The sequence below is a fragment of the Odocoileus virginianus genome, chromosome 9 (genome assembly GCF_023699985.2).
Source record: "Odocoileus virginianus isolate 20LAN1187 ecotype Illinois chromosome 9, Ovbor_1.2, whole genome shotgun sequence".
NCBI lineage: Eukaryota > Metazoa > Chordata > Mammalia > Artiodactyla > Cervidae > Odocoileus > Odocoileus virginianus.
This window is the reverse complement of record NC_069682.1, coordinates 49759304-49775981: the sequence shown is the minus strand read 5'-3', so window position 1 is coordinate 49775981 and position 16678 is coordinate 49759304. Positions and strand designations below refer to the sequence as shown.

Genomic DNA, 16678 nt, shown 5'->3' with positions numbered 1-16678 from the left:
GTCCCTGCCCTGCCCCCACCAGCTGGGCACGGTCAGTCCCCCGTCTTCTGCGAGCCTCGGTTTCCTTGCCTGCACAGAAGGGACCGCAATCCTCCTCACGGGGTTGTCGGGGAAGGCGGGACTGGGGAAGGGTCAGCCGATGGGCTGGACGCGGGAAGCTGCGGGCTCACCTGGCGCTCCGGACTTTGACCACCAGGGGCGCTGTGGCCCGCGGAGACTCCACCCACGGGCCCTGCCGGGCGGTGCTGTGCCGGGTCCCAGCAGTGGGGGAGTGTGGGGGATGTCTGGGGACTGGGGGAGGGGACCTATGGGATCAGGAGCCCAGAGCTTGGGGACACCCTCTCCCCGCTCCCCAGCCCGTCTCTAGCTTCAGCGTGGAGGGGGGGCGGCATTTTCCCCGGGGGTCTGTAATTCATTCTCCCCTCCCTCCCTCTTGGTTGGCTCCCCTACGCTGGGTGTCTGGCGTGAAGACCCTCCCTCCCATCGTCTGGGCGGGGCCTGTGGACCGCCTGGCCGGCCGATCTGCCCGCCTCGGCTGTGGGAGTGGGGGGGCCACCTCGGGGAACTAAGAGTGTGGGGTCCGCTGAGGAGGCTTGGTTGCTCCCCCCCCCCCCCCCCCAAGTGCTGAGATGTTCTGCTGGGGACTGGACGGGAGACCCTCGCGCGGCGCCCCTCCCCCCTGTCGTCCCCCCACCCCCGCCCGCGCTTCCCGCAGACACAGCCCGCCCCCGCCCTCCGCGTTCCCGCTGAGCGCATTTACACCTTGCTGCGCCGATGGGGTCTCAGCTCGGGTGTGGGAGTCTCAGTTCTCCTCTCAAGGAGCTCACCGGGCGCAGGATGAGCGCAAACGAGGTAATTACGGCTGCTGCTTGGAGAGGTGTGACTGAGACGCTGTGAGGAAGCCGGTCTTCTGGAGAACGGCTGGTTCTTCTTGGAGAGGCTGGAGAAGGTCACAGCCCCAAGTGTGTGTCGGGGGGCGGGGGGGACTTGCGGACTCGCTTCTAAGGAGCAGAAAGTAGCGGAGTGGCTTCCTAGATAGGCCTTGATGGTGTGGAGGATCCCCCCTGGCTGTCTCTCCGATGCTGCCCTGGAGACCCACCTGGTGCCATGTTTGGGAGATGCCCGAGCTACCTGTGGACAGTCCACCTGGCCAGGAAGTGAGGCCTCTTGCCAGTGGCCTGTGAGGAAGCCGCTTCTCCAGCCGCAGTTCAGCCTTCTGGTGAATGGGTCCTCAGCTGAAGTCCTGCCTGAAATCCCAGGAGAGACCTTGAACTGGAACCCGCTGAGAGCTGCCCTGGGGTTCCTGACCCACATTCTTTGTGAGCAAGCAGAGTTGCTCTGAGCTACTAGTTTGGGGGGAAATTTTGTCATCAAGCAGTAGCTTGCTAATATGATGTGGTCGGGAAGATGAGAGGATGGAGGTAGCCGCTGACCTGTTTCAGGCTGGTGGGGGGTGGTGTGCCTGAGCTGTTCCATGTGCCTGGGTTGGGGAAGGTGGCTACGCACCCTGGTAGCCGCCTCATGGGGTGTTGAAAGGTGGGTCCTGCTTGCCAGCTGGACAGACTGGCCAGAGCCATGTCCTAAGGACCAAAGCCAACCTGAGGCCATACAAGAGCCCAGGTTACTGGGTTCCAGGCAGGCAACTCACGGAATGGTAAAGCTGGAGCCCCAGGCGTGGGAGCACCTGGGGGCTTTGGGGCCAAGAGTGGGGGTCTTGGCCAAGGTCCACCAAGGCTGTCTTCAGAGACCTGCCCTTGTCCCCCTCCCCAGTGGCAGAAATGGTCTCTGAGCAGCCAGTCCATCAGTGTTCCACTCCATCCCCAGACTCAGCACAAGTCTGGCCCTCAGGCCACATGTCAGAGAGGAGAGTCCAAGTGCCAGCCCTTCTAGGTTACAGATGCCCCCTGTTATTGGTGGGGTCCAGAAGTCCTGGCAGAAGAGCCTTGGGTCCCATAGCAGGACAGGAGGGGGTCACAGTCAATGGTGCGAAAAGCACAAGGGGCATGGGGTGCTTGGGGGGCCCTGAACCCTGATCTGGGAGCCAGAAAGGGATGCAGCACAGGCCTCATGGTGGAATGTCACTTGGGTTTTGGGCTGTGAGAGCTTCGTGGCCTCCTTCGATGTGTGTCTTTGGCTTCTGCAGCAACCCCTGGCTTTAGAAAAGACCCTGATGCTAGGAAAGATTCAAGGCAGGAGGAGAAGGGGATGACAGAGGATAAGCTGGTTGGATGGCATCACCGACTCAATGGACATGACTTTGAGCAAGCTCCAGGAGATGGTGAAGGACAGGGAAGCCTGGCATGCTGCAGTCCATGGGGTCTCAAAGAGTTGGACATGACTGAGCAATTGAACAACAACCTGGCTTTGTTGCCTGAGGTGTCCCCCAGGATATCTGTTGTGCCAGGATCATCTCCTGGGGTAGGCAGGGTGGGGGGAGGGTTTCGGTCAGACCCGAATCCCCACAGTTGACTGCCCAGGGGCTGTCCAGGGGGCAAAGTCACAGGTCTAGAAGGTCCATGGCCATCTCTGCAGGCTCAGTGGCCAGCCTTCATGGGTGTTACTCTCTCTGTCTGGAGGAAATAGTGATGGGAGGTGAACAGTGGAATGGTCCTTGAAAGGCACGGAACCTTTCTACTGTCTGCAGGCCATGAGGGGAGGTGCTTATGCTCCCTGGCACCGAAATGCGGTGCGGAGGCTCTTCCGGAAGCTGTGATCTAGGAAGGCATAGAGGAAGGGGTTGAGGCAGGAGCTGGTGTAGCTGAGGCTGGTGACCACGTAGGAGACGACGATGACCAGCGGCGTCTGGGGCAGGTCTGTGGTCAGGGCCACAACTGAGGCCAGGTGGAAGGGTGTCCAGCAGAGCAGGCCCACGGCCAGCACAGCCAGGACCAGGAGGCTAACCTTCCGCTTGGCCTTGCCCAGAGCCTTGGCTCCTGAGTGGAGCCGCAGGGCCCGCAGCCTCCGCAGCAGGTCTGCGTAGAGCACGCAGAGGGTGCACATGGGCACCACGAAGCCCAGCACCAGCGTGTAGATGCGGCTCGCCTGGAACCAGGCCCTCTCGGGCCGTGGGAAACTCAGCCCACAGCTCGTGACCTCCAGCTCATTGTTGTACACGCCTGCGAAGGTGAGGAAGGGCAGCACTGCGACCGTGACACCCAGCCAGACGCACAGGCTGGCGACCTTCGCCCTGCGGATGGTGCGCCGGGGCATGCGGCGGGAGCGTGCCGTGGCCAGGACCACCAGGTAGCGGTCTATACTCATGGCGGCCAGGAAGTAGACGCTGGAGAAGATGTTGCAGTGGTCAATGGCCAGCACCAGCTTGCAGAGCACCTCCCCAAAGGGCCAGCGCTGCAGCAGGTGCTCAGCAATATTGGTGGGCAGCACCAGCGTGAAGAGCCCGTCGGCGATGGCCAGGTTCAGGATGAACACATGGGTCACTGTCTTCATCTTGGGCGCCCTCAGGATCACACAGATGACGGCTGCATTGCCCACCAGCCCCACGGCACAGATGACAGAGTATACCACCGGCAGCAGCACATAGAGGGCAGGCAGCGGCTCGGGGAAGGTGACATTGTGTCTGGTACCATTGTCCCATGAGAGGCTGGTGCCTGTGCTATCTGGGCAGGGGGAGCCTGTGCTTTCCAGGCCCTCCAGCCCGGTGGCCTCCATCGTGGGGCAGGACTGTAATGGTTTGTGCCCTGGAAGGTGGGAGGTGCTTCCAAGCTGGGGTTCTGGGCACCGGCCTCCTTGGGCTGGATCTTGAGAAAGAAAGAACCAGAATCTCTGGGACCTGACTGTCAGCTGAGAACAACAGGTGCCTCAAGTTTTCTGGCCGAGGCTGTGGCCCCTTTGCCAGGTCATGGGGGTCTCTCTCCACCCTGTCCAGTGGCTTCAGAGAGCCTGGGTGGATGCTAGGGGTGCCTCCTCCTGGGCAGCGCTTCTAACTGATCAAGCTCCCTCCCCAAGCCCCTTCCCTGTTGCAGAAAGCAGCTGCTGACAACCCTTCTGGGAAGGGTGGTCTCTGATCTGCCCCTACCCAGGCCCCTGCTGACCTCATCCCTCAGAAGGGAGGGCTTGGGTCTGCCCTCCAGCCCAGCCCCTGTCCCAGTCATACCCCAAAGCACAAGCTATATTGTCAAGGCAGGCCTTTGGATAATACACCTCCCAGTATACCCCTGGCCCCCTTGGAGCGGTGCCCTCCCAGTCACACTGTAGACCCTCCCGTGTGACTTGCGCTTTTTGTCACTGACCTGTTCGAAGACACTGGCTGGAAGTTGGTGTCCTTGGTGGGCACTGGTGGTGGCCAGCTCAGGCAGCGTCAAGGGTGGAGGGGGGAGGTGTGGCTTCCATCGATGGACGCCAGTCAGGGTCCCAGACCGTCCTTAACCACCTGGGGAGTTTTCAGGACCTGCTCACTGGCAGCCCCAGCAGGAACTGGCTTCCCGCGAGGTCTTTAGCCTGTTGGCAGCACTGCTGCATCAGTGAGAGAGGGAGGGAGGGAGGGAGAGAAGGAGGAGGGGAGAGGGGAGGAGGGGAAGGAGTGGGGAGGAAGGCGGCCTGGCTGGCTTTTGTGGAGCCCTGGGTAGGGGAGCCGAGGCAGCGCTCTCATTCCCAGGATCACTGTGGGGCTGACTTGTCTGATTGGACTCCCCAGTGGGCGGCCCTGGGGTGTGTGTGCACGAGTGGGCATGTGAGTTAGGAGGTGTGCGTTGCAGGGGCCTCCTGGCATGGGTGGGCCAGCGGGTTCCTGTGAGCACATCTGTGTCTCTGTCTGTGAATCCCCGTGGGCCTTGGCACCCTTTCCTGTGTGTGTATGTATCTCGGTGGGTCTCATGTCTGACCTTGTGAGTGTGCATGTGTGTGCGCGTCTGTGTGTGTGGGCTTTCTGTGCCGATCTCTGTACCTGTGTCTGAGAGAGTCTGTTTAGGTCCCTGGCTGGGTGTGGGGGTCAGGGGTTCTGTGGGCCTTCACATGTGTATTGAATCTGTGGCCCACACACAACGCAGCCTCTTTTGTGTTGTTAAAAGAACATGTGCATGTGAAAAACCTCCCAAGTGGTGAAGGCTGCAGACAGTCCCTCCTGGAGAGGCCCGCTGTCACCAGTGGGGCTCCCAGGACCCTGCCCAGGTGGTGAGACCTGTGTATTGCTCTGCTTCACGTCTCTTTCCTGGCCGACTCTGTGCTTTTCTTTCTGTGCTGGACACACCTGACACTCTGGCGTGTGGACGGCTGGGCAGTCTCTGGTTGTGCTTTTGCCGTGATGTTGCTCTTGTGACAGTACCTAGTGCCTGCCTGGGTCGTTCCTTGGGTAGATGTCTGGGTCGAAGTGTCTATGAGCTGCCAGCTCAGGGAGGCCTGGTGACCTGTGGCCTGCAGTGTTTCAAGGCCATCACCCCACCCTGGCAGGCCTGTTCCCTTTTCAGGACTTGTGGTCCCTCTGGGCCTGTGACCTGGGCCTGTGGTGGGCATTCCCACCCTCAGGCCCCTCCTCCTCTTTGCCCCAGTTCTGTGGGTCACTGAATGCCACCCCAAACTTGCTCCAGACTTGAGGTTTCTAAGCAGGTCTCCCCTCAAGCTGCTGGAGGCGCAGTGGTGTCAGAACCAGGGGCGCCTCCCTGGCTGTTTCCCACCCTGGCCCTGGCCTCCTTGAGGCCAACCATGATTCTGGGGTCCCCACTCACCCCCCGCAGTGAATGGCTGGTCTGGGGCTCTGAGCCCTTCTCATTCTGACCTTTGCTCTCCTGAGTCTGTGCTGGGGGCCTCTGGCTCCCCACCTAGCCTGTCACATCTGAGGTGAGCTGAGGGTGGAAGCTGAGAGGGTAGGGGGCCCTGAGGCAGTAGGGGTTGAGGGGTTGAGGAGGCACCAGGCCTGCAGGTATGGGGACCCCCAGTTGCCCATCACTCAGAAGTCCCTCATCCCCCGGTACAGCAGTGGGGAGGGATACCCTAGCCTCTGCTTCTGGGTCCTTGGAGCAGCAGGGGGCTTTTTCTGCACGTGGGTCAGGCATTGTGTGCATGTCTCTATGGGGAGAGGAGCTCCATTTTCAGAAATGAATCCGCTGTTTCAGTCAGCCTATGAGGGCTCTCAGGCTGTGGAGGGAGAGGTGGGGGAGGCGGCCGCCTGGTCTCTGGGGGCTGGGAGCTGGGGGCTGGGCCAGGCGGTGGGAGCCCTTGGGAGTCTGCGCGGGCTGTGTGTGTGTTCTGTACAGCCGCTCACCGTGGGTGGGGAGAAGCAGGTCCTTGCGAACCCTACCACCATCCCACCAACCCCCAGGGAAGGGAGGAGGAGTAAGGGAGGAGAGGGGGGTGCAGCCGCCGCGACCCTGCCCCGTTTGGTCAGAGAGCAGGAAGACTAGAGACAGTGTAAAGTCACAAGCAAGTTCAGTCCAGCAGCTTTCTCAGTTGTGTGACATTCGCCTGGTGTGGCAGCCCCCTTCCACCTGACCCTGACGGGTCATCTCACGTACATGCACACACAGACACACACACACACACAAACCACGCACACACACAGATGCATGCACTTAACACACACACATCAGTGTCCTCAGGCAGAGGCGAGTGTGTGCTCCCCTGCGTGCCTCTGTGCCTGCTTTGGCCACCTGGGCTTGGCTCTGTCCAGGCAGGCCCGGTGGGTGGGGGCAGATGCCCGGCTCTGGAGCCCAGGCCCATCCCTTCTCTTGCTATCAGGTTCAGGGCTCAGAGGACGGCCTTGCAGGTAGTGCTGCCTCTAAGGAGGTATCTGGGAGGCTTGGCTCACAGAAGAGACAGTTGATTTGGGCTCATTTCCAGGGAAGCAGAGAGAGAACTCGGTGCCCAGCTGCCTCTCCCTCTTCAGCACTTCAGCACCAGTGGGCACCAAGCCGCCCCAGGGGCAGGGCATGATCGGTGGTCGGGTCAGGCTGGGAGGGAGGCCCTGGGCTCGGGGCTGGTGGGACAGGGCTAGGGTCCTATGGGGGCTCTGCTCAGCCAATTCGCAGATAACCCAGTCATGGGCCCAGAGTCATTCATCTCCCTTCAAGTGTTTGTCCAGGAAAAGAGCAGTGAACAGGAGGGGAACACCCCTGCCCTCCCAGGGCTGACCTTTTAGCAGAAGAGGCAGTAAACAGTGTGAAGTGCCAAGTGCAACGCAGGTGTAATCAGAGAGAGGTAAGGAGCTAGTGGAGGAAGAAGGCAAAGATGCCATCCATACACAGGGTGGTCTTGCTGAGGAGGTGATACCTGTGCTGAGATCGAGGAGGTAGGAGAGGCCTGGCAGGTCAACGTTGGGAGGCACGGGACTGCGGGGGCTCTGCTTGAGGGCATGGGGCTGAAGGGAGCCTGCTGGGGAGCAGGGCCTTAGTTCCCCCTTCGGGGACACTGGCTCTGGCCTTCCTGAGAGTTTTGAAGAGGGGAGGATGGGCGGGTCAGGTCCTCAGGCCGAGAAGGTCTGTCGGGTGAGGGGTTGGGGGAGCAAGGGGCCTGGGCAGGAGCCCTGGCCTGGGAGTCGGGTGGGGCGGGAAGGTCGATCAGGATGGGTCCAGAGTCCAGCTGGCCGTGGGCGCCCACCCTGTCCGAGGCCTTCAGAATGCGGGGATTTGAAGGACAGCCTGAGCCGGGGTGTGCTCTGAGGCCCCCCAGCCTGCCCTGCCCACCTGCCTCACCCCATGCTGAGAAGCAGGACACAGAAAGGAGGCCCACGGCTCCCCGGGCACCAGCCCTCTCAGCCTGGGGGGTTGTTAGGGGTGTTAGCAGTGGACTCCCACTTCCTTCCCCAGGGCTGGGTGTAAGGCCCTGTGCCCTCCCTTCTGCCCAGACTCCAGCAAACAGAGACAGGCCTCCTGGGCCAACCAGAAGGTGCTTCCCCTGATGTGAGTATGGGGCCATCTCCTGGGAGGTCTTCATGCGCATGGAGTGTTTGTGGACCGGTTCTCTGGTCACTCAGCAGGACTGGGAGGGAGGGAGCAGGTGCCTCGGGATCTCAGGCTGGAGGGGTCACAGGCATGGCTGAGCCTGTGGACATGTGTGTGGGTGGTGGGAGTGTGTGTTTGGGGGGTGGCAGAGCGCTCTGGGCCAGAGCCAGACCCAGGAAGGAAGTGTCCATGAGCCTAGCCTCTGAGTTCACCTGTGGTTCTTACTGCAGGTTGGTGGGCAGGTGAGTCAGACAGGAGGCTAGGCATCTTGATGACCCTGGAGGGGGCAGTGCTTGTCCTCTCACGTGGCCTCAGAGAGGCCACACAGCTCAGCTGCTCTCTGGGCCCAGAGGGTCTGGGATGCTCCAGAAGCCAGACTTGCTGACCTCAGACCAAGCCCTCTGTCTGTGGGACGGGAAGGACAGAGGAAGCTGGTAGGGCCAGAGCACTGGGTCCTGCAGGGCCGGGCCTCTGGCTTTGCTTGTTCCCTCCTCCTTCACTCCTGCCTGGTACCAACCCCAGGCTTGGACACACAGACAGATAGACAGACACACATGTCCTCCCAGCACACAGACCTCAGCGCCCTGCCCTGTGTCCCCAGCGTCTGCGTGAACCACCCATTCATTCCAGATTGCACATGGCTGTGTCCTACCTGTGCCTTTAGATCCATCCGGGCTGTCCCGGCCAGTCACTGAGAGACTGGGCCTCCTCAGAGGGGGCTGGGCGCAGGCCGGGGGGCATCTCTGGCAGGGGGATCTGTGATGGGGGAGGTAGGAAGGGCAGGCTGGAAGCCCCACGGTCACATACCTGTCGCACGGGTATGGTGAACACGTGTGTGTTCCATGCCCCACGTTTGCAGCGTGCTGCTGGCACATGCTGTGTTTACATTCTCCCCTCAGGCTGACACACACATGCACACGTGGCTCGTTAATGCACCTCTGGGCCCCCTTAGGTCTGCACGTGGCAGCAGCCCTCCACCCTGCTGTGTCTCGTCGGCGTGTCCAAGGCTCTCCCACGAGGTTCAGAACTTGGGGAGGGGCCCTTGCCAGGACACTGCCCACTGCCCGGCCCTCTCTGTGGCCTCTGGGGTCCTGCTGTGAGGGACCCTGGAGAGGCCTGGTGTCTGTAGGGCTCTGAGGACCTGCCAGACCCACGGCTGGGAGAGGTTCTGAGTGTCCTGTGGGAGGATCTCATAGCAGCGTGTGGGAGTCTTGGAGGGGCCACACCTAGGGTTGGGGGGGTTGCAATAAAGAGGGGGAATTGCTGGAGTGCTGGGAAGGAGGTAGGGCTTGGCTGAGGGTGCCCAGGGAGGCAGCATCCAGGACTCTGAGCAGGGCTGGGCATTGGCTGCACAAGCGAGTACCTGAGCGAGGGAGGGGGGTGGGGGTTGCCTCCAGGATGGGAAGGAGATAGCCTCAGCTGTGGGTTGTGGGCCTCCTAAGGATGGGGCTGCCCTGGACCCCCGCTTAGCCCTGCTGGTCCATGGAGCAGTGATGCCCTTCTGTGGGCCTGGCCTGGGGGCAGAGCCTCTGTCTAGGGCTCTTGGGGGGCCCTTTAGTTATTACCCTGGCAGTGGTGTCAGGAGGGACTGCTGGGACCCACTGGCCTTGTTAGGGCAGTGACTCTGCCCAGCCTGGAACCTTTGGCTTGGGGTGGTGTGGGGCTTCTGTTCGGGGACTGAGCTGGTTGGAGCCGTGAGTGATGACTCGGGTCCGGAAGCCCTTTGTCTGGGCCCTTTTGGTCGTGTGTCTTGTGGAACATACATCTCTCCTCCCTGTCTGCCCTCCAGAAAGCGCTGGGCTGGGGTCTGGGACCATCCCGTCAGCACACAGTGCACTCAGCTTTGTGCGTCCTCAGGGATGGTGGTGAAAGGAGCATTCAGCAGGAGACAAGACCTGGAGCAGATTTGCAGCGTCTGGAGGTCGCTAGAGCACGGCCTCCCGCAGCTGTGGGCATGGAGGCCACGAGGGTGACTCTGGGCTGGTGTAGGGCCCAGGTGAGGCCTGGGGCCTGGATGCAGCTCAGGTTCCCTTGCCTGGGACCTCATCCCCCATCCAACTCTAAACTTGGGTCGCGGTAGGGAGGGAGGGAGAGCCCGCTGACCCGGTTGGCCTGGCCTGTGGGGTCCTACAGCTCTGTGGGGACAGTCCAGTTTCAGGGCCCTAGGCATCACCTTTTTGGTGCTGGGGGAGGACAGAGGTCTGAATCCAGACAGGTAGTTCTCCTTACATCGCCCATCACAATTTTAGCTTCAGTTGGCATCAGTGGGGAACACAGGGGTGAGTGAGGACTTCACCTGTGCAGACTGCTCCCTTGCATCGCAGGTGGTGGACTTGGCAATGGGAAAGAGGTCAGAGGCCAGGCTGGGTGAGGGTGTCTTGGGAAGGCCAATGCTGTCTGGGAGGGCCCCTGAGGGGAGATCAGGGTCAGCAGGGGCTGTGGGCATGGCGTTCATGGCTCCTACCTTGGAACAGAGCAGAGCCCAGGCCAGCCTGGGGATGGAGGAAGCAGTGGACGTGTGTGGGGGCTCAATCAGGACCGGGCTTCGTGGTGGCCTCTCGCCCTGGTTAGGGCCACCTTCCTGTGCCCAGAGGCCCTGTGGGTGCTCCATGGGCTTCTCTCTTCTCATTGGACTGAAGCCCACAGTGCAATCAGTGTCCTTGGAGCTGCATGTAAAGCCCAGGACCTGGGTGTCCTTCCTTCCCAGACCTATTTTTTTTTCATTTATTTTTATTAGTTGGAGGCTAATTACTTTACAATATTGTAGTGGTTTTTTGCCATACATTGACATGAATCAGCCATGGATTTACATGTGTTCCCCATCCCTATCCCCCCTCCCGCCTCCTTCCCCATCCCATCCTTCTGGGTCTTCCCAGTGCACCAGCCCTGAGCACTTGTCTCATGCATCCAACCTGGGCTGGTGGCTTCCCAGACTTATTCTTAACGCTCCAGGAGCAGCTGGGTCTGGAGGAGGCGCGGGCCCCATGCCCAACCCTGGTGAATCAGCGTCAGTGCCAGCTCCCACCTGCCCCTGCCCACGTGTGGGTGCTTCTGTCACCATGGCTACCCTGTCCCAGCAGTCCTCACTCAGGCACATTTCCCGGTGTCCACTTTATGTCCTCTCAAGAGCCTCTCTGCCTGTGACCCTGTGACCTCCAGGGTCCCCTCTATTGAGGGAGCGTGGCCGGCCCTCCCAGATTACCTGTGACTGTCCAGGTTTCAGCCCTGAACATCTGCATTCCAGGAAACCGTCAGTTCCAGGGTGAACCACTTACTGGGGGTGGGGTGGCTTGCCCGGGTGGATGTGAGAGGACACTTTCCCTAGAGGGAGGGCTTCTATGGCCAGAAGACAATCCCGTCTCCCACCTCCACCCAGCCTGAGGCCCCTCTGCTGATACCCTTGGCCTGTCTCCTCTGGCTTCAGTGCCAGCTGTGTGCCAGGCACTGGCAGAGCCTCACATGTCCGTGCTTCTCCACTGCCCCCCCCCCCCCACCTCGCTGACCACTTCACAGGTGAGGGCAGGGGCACTGGTGGATGTTCCCCTGGTGAGTACTCACTGTCCTAGTGCAACAGGCAGGTTAGCTGCTAATGGAGCTGCTGCCATCAGTAGCGTCCGTGGGAGGACGTCCAGGGGGCTGGCCCCGGTGCCCACCCCACCCTGGTGCTCCCAGGAGCCTGACAGATGCTGGAGCAGCTGAAAACTCACAGCCCAGCTTCGTTCCCAGCATGGAGGAGCGTGGACCTGAGCAGAGCTCTTGCTCTTCTATGGACATAGGTCTCTCCTGAGGTCTGTCCACACCTCTGGGTGGCAGTCAGGAGTTCAGGTGGGAATTACAGTGTTCGAGCCTCAGTGTGGAGAGGTTAGCTGAGATAATGGGGTGAGGGCTCTGTGATGCTGGAAGGAACCCCATCCAGTCCCCCCTGCCCCTGTTGCCCTGGGCCTGGTCCGGGGTTCCAGCCTTGGACTCGGGTGGCCAAGTGGGTGCTGAGTGAACGCTGGCTTTGTGTCAGCTGTGAGGGAGCAGAGGCTACTGACAGGTCGGGAGCTGCAGGGGAGAGAACTCCCTGGACGTCTCGGGGGTGGGGGAAATCACCACCTATGCAGGGAAATGGGAGACCAGAAGGCCAGCCTCTGGCCTGAGCTGTGGAGCTCTATTGTAAGGGAAGCCCCTTGAAGCCCCCGACTTCCAAGAGGCCGTCTTGGATCAGCTCTGCCTGGTGGCCAGTGGAGCGGTAGCCGTTTCCCCTGGGCTGGGTGAGTGGGTGGGAAGGGTAGTTCTGTTCTACCGCAGAGATGGGTTCTCTTCATGCAGCTCAACCCTGACCCCCAGTGGCCAATTCTGAGCACTGCTGCAGAGGACTTGGGACCGATGGCCTGGGGGGCGACCCAGGGGGAAGGTCCTGTGGCCCTAGTCCAGGAGCCCAAAGTCTAGGCTGGACATACACAACCAAGGTCCTGTGGTGGAACCCCAAATTTGGCGACAGGGCTTCATTCAACACAGGTATGATCTCCCGTTGAGGGGCATGACCCTGGGGGTTCCGGGGCCAGTGGACCCACCCCCAGGAATTCCCATCCAGAGTTGATCTTCCTTACGCTAGAGGCTTGTCTGGATGGGCCAGACCTGAGAGGTGGCCTTCGAGCTGTGGTCCTAGGATTGGGGAGGAGTGGAGGAGTGTGACGGGGAGAAGGTGAGGCTGGGGGTGGGGAAGGGGTGACACAGCTGAAAGTAGAGACTGCGCTGGAAGGAGACTAGCCCGGTGGGCCCTTTCTCATCCTGTGGGGACCCTCTCTTTGCCCACCCTCATGATCCCCCAGCCCGAGCTCTGTCTGTGCCGGTGGAGCCCCAGGGACTTGGCCACATTTCTTCCCTGGGGTCCACAGCCATTCCAGAAAGGGCTGTCACCCCAACCACACAGAACTGGGCAAAGGTGGCCCTGACCCATCCCACAGGCTCCTGGGGACCCCCTCCCTGTGTCCCCAGACCTCGGCTGCCCACTCAGCCTTCAGAGGGATTCAGCGTCTCCCCAAGTTTGCCTTTAGGATGGCTGCCATGGTTCTTGTTGGGGTGGGTGGAAGACACCCACAACATTCTCAGAAGGGCTGTCCCCAGCCCTGGTCCCCCAGCATTTCAGAATTACTTGGGTGTTCCTACCTCCAGGCCCCAGGGTCAGAACCTCTTATCCTGAGTGGATACACTGCAGGATTGGGGATTAAGCAATTAAATATTTTAATACATTTTATTATTACTTTTGGGGGAGGGAAACTAGGCCATTAGTGCAGATGGTTCAGGAAGAAAAGAGTACAACAAGGAGGGTTAGGGTTGAAACAGACCTCCCTCCCCAACATCTCCACTGCCCCTCCCACCCCACTTCTCTCTCCCTTACTTCCCGAACCCCACTCTTCTCCCACCCCCCACACCTGCCTCCCCTCCCCTGCTTCTCAGCTCAGGGACCTGTGATCCCGCCATCAGCAGCCTGTGGACCCCCAGGCTGTTCTGAGCATCACAAACGATAAGGCTGTCCCATCCACAGTGCTGGTTAGCCTTGTTGATGGACATTTCACTGATCTTTTTTCATGGGCAGTGATGTCCCTGAACCTGTGCCTTTTCAAGTGGCAGATGGGCTTCAGGACAGAGCCATGCCCATGCAAGTGGCCTTTCCTTTGAGGTCTGCCACCGTGCTGCCCTTCACAGAGTTTGCCTGATACCTACCTGTGTCAGTGGGTCAGTTGTTTGTCCCCCACACCCTCCCAACATATCCTTGTTAGGAAAGCTTTGCATCTTTGCCGATCTAAGAGCAACCCTGCTCTTCAGAATTCCATTTCTCCTACCATGAGTCAGGTTGAACAGTTTTAATTTATTTTAAAGTTGTGTTGTCCCTTGTTCTGTAACAGCCTTGACTCATTTTTTTACTGGGTGGTTGGACCTTGTCTTATTGATTGGACAGGCTCTTTACATTGTAAGGCTTTATCCCTAAATACTTACACTTTTCCTCACTTGTTGTTTGACTTTTGCTTTGTTTATTTGAGTTTTGCCATGTAGGAAATTTTAAATCAAGTGAGGTAAGCAATCTTTCACAGTTTGGGCTTTGTGAGCTCGCAGTATGCTCTCCGTGCTCCCTTCTAGTACTTTTATGGTTATTTTTAAACATTTACATCTTTGACCCATTTAGAATTTATTTTGGTCCAAGTTAGGGATCTGTGTCAGGGTCCACTTAGAGACACGTCATCCTGAAATTGGGAAATTTGAGGAGAGCTGAATAAAGGGATTAAGATGTGGTCAGGGTATAGAGCAAATACTCAGGAGAAGTGGGGTCCACCCTAGACCTGAGGGGACCTGAGAAACCTGCCCAACAGGAGCTGAGACCTGGGAGCAAGGCCTGTGCAGGGAGGGCTGTGGGGCTCCCGGGGTCTCCCTGTTGGCCAGCCCCCACCAACAGCCCACTGGCCCACCTGCGGATCACCCCGGCTCTGGGCAGGTGGGCCTGGCTGGACCCTGCACACAGCACAGAACGGTGCACCAATTATTGTGCCAACACGCTGACCTGGGAATGGGTGGTTTGAAGAGCTTCTCAGGGGCCTTGGACAGAGCACCCTAGAGTGTAGATGGGGTTAGGGGCTAGAGGGCTCAGAGACCAAGGGAAGGGTCCGTGTGGAATGAGCTGACCCCGAGCTGTACCTGCCTGCGATGGCCTTTCCCGCTTGGGGCTCCCTGGTGAGCTGGTCTTTGGAGCAGTGGGGGCCTGAGGCTGGCGTGTGAAGCTGAACAGAGCTGGGTCTGTTGCGGTGGGGAGGGGTCCGTGTTCCTCCCGGGGGGTAGTGCCCAGTGCTGCACCTCAGTCCTACTTTCCTTTGTATTCATCAGACTTGTGTCGTGCCCTTGCCAAAAAGTTATGCTGCTCCTTGACATAAAATTCAACAGGAAAACAACGTGAAGCCGCAGTCTGTGTAACAAAGTCCCGAGCACTGATAGTTTTCCCCAGGGTGACTGTTTGCCTCCTTCTGGGGATCTAAATTCTTAAAACAATTGTTTTGGCTCTATGCTTTGATGATTCCCTAACACTGGCCCTGACTGTTAGAAATTCAATGTCTAGGCGAGGTCCTCGTGGGAGGGGCCATGAGGTGCAGATGTTGGGGTGGGAGGAGGAGCCTGGGTCCAGTGATGATGACTGATCACTGGCTGATGACTGCGCCCTGGTGTCCCGGGGAGGGGGACCCCAGGGCCATTTGAAGGTGGCAACAAGCAGAGTGGGGACAACGTGGGATGTGGTGTGCAAAGGAGTGCCCCCCCAACAGTTCCCGGCCAGGTCAAAGGAGAAGGTTCCCTGGGGCGCCCGTGGGAAGGGTCCAGGATCCACAGGAGGCCACCAGTGCCCTGGCTGGGGAGGGGACCTGAGGACAGTGTCTGGTCTTGCTGGTGACAGCTGCACTCGGGGAACCAGAAGGCGGCTGAGGGGCTGACCCTGTTTTCCCTGGGCTGTCCTGGACACTAGAACACCAGAACTGTGGGGCTTCCCGGGGACAAACCTGTATGAGCTGACCACACACGTTGTGTGTCTGTTCTGACGAGGCTGAGCTGAGGGGTAGCTGCCCGCCTGCCCCTGCCGTGTGTCTGAGGGCCTGCGTTTCCTGCCCCAGACCAAGGGAGCCATAGACAGAGGGCTGCCTGCTCCCAGGCGAAGTGTCTGCCTCCGTCCTGTGGGCCTACTGCCACTGGGAACCCCCTGCTCCTGACATAATCGTCTGCACACCCCGGGCCTTAACTGTCCTCTGATTTCTATGGTGGCCATGGCCTGGTGTTTGGGGCAGGAAGGGTGGGTCACCCGTGCATTTACCTAGAGTGAGGCTCCTAACTCCTTGCTCTGCATTTTCATGGTGAATTTGTTTTCTGAGTTGCTGTTGAAATTCTGGAAGCAGAGAAAATGCATTTGCTCCATCACCTTCCGGATGTGACAAGTCCTATAAAATCTATTAAAGCTTTTAATGAAATCCCTGCTCAGAGCTGCTGTGAATGAATGTGGAATCAGAATTTAAATTAAAATGCTGTTTCTGTAGTCTGGAGGCTTTGCCTGGGAAGAAATTAAAGAGACAGCTCACCTTTCTGCCATCGTTCTGGTTTGATGGGTGCTGTGTTTGGTGGCCCTCTGACCGGATGTTGGGGTTCTTCCTCCCACTCTTCCCACAGAGGGGAAAGTGGGTGCACCTGTGGGCCAGTAGCCCCATGGGGCTGGACATAAAACCTTTACTTCTCAGCCCTGCACTGACAGAATCCAGCATAGGTGTCAGTTCCCAGAAAGCAGAGTGGGAGCATTGCAAGGCTTCGGGAGCTGAGAGGCAGGGGTGGTGGGGGGAAACTAGGGGGGTCAGTCCGGGGTGGGGAGGACGGGGCAGGGGTAGTTTGGGAGTGGCTGCACTGTGAGCAGCAGGCACATTCCTTCTCTCCCTGTCAACTGAGTCCTGCTGCCCTGGGGACTCCTAACAGGATCAGCTCCCAGGTCTCTCTCCATCCCCTCCCCACACTCCACCCACCTCCGGGTACCCCTGCCTGGGGGGAGAGACACAAACTTGCACAGCCTGTCTCAGGACACCGAAAGGTACTTGTTTTTCCTGTTTTCTGTGTGGCAACATTGCCTGTTTCCTTCTATGATGAAAAATTCTAAAAAACACCCAGAACACATGCAGTAGCAGAATCAAGGGGCAGTTCTTCCAAAAGGAGGCCCAGGGGCCCCCTGGTGTGGACAGGGAACCTGAGTGGGGAGCAAGTTCAGGAGTTAGGGTGGAAAATTT

General features: G+C 59.4%; 1 protein-coding gene and 1 long non-coding RNA gene across 2 annotated transcripts; both read right to left on the bottom strand.

Annotated features, from left to right (window-relative positions):
- Positions 1-2661: 2661 nt before the first annotated feature.
- NPBWR2 (neuropeptides B and W receptor 2) lies at positions 2662-3731 on the bottom strand. The gene has a single exon (XM_020875326.2). The coding sequence runs from the start codon at positions 3667-3669 to the stop codon at positions 2662-2664; it is 1008 nt and encodes a 335-aa protein (XP_020730985.1). The 5' UTR covers positions 3670-3731.
- A 10319-nt stretch (positions 3732-14050) lies between these two features.
- On the bottom strand, positions 14051-16151 carry LOC110125975 (uncharacterized). The gene is made up of 3 exons (XR_011489261.1): positions 15989-16151; positions 15727-15798; positions 14051-14793 (listed from the first exon to the last, which is right to left on the bottom strand). It is a non-coding gene; the product is annotated as an uncharacterized lncRNA (long non-coding RNA).
- Positions 16152-16678: the final 527 nt, after the last annotated feature.

What these genes read in the sequence shown, in the direction of transcription:
- NPBWR2 (XM_020875326.2), bottom strand. Translation starts at nt 3,669, where the DNA reads ATGGAGGCCACCGGGCTGGAGGGCCTGGAAAGCACAGGCTCCCCCTGC.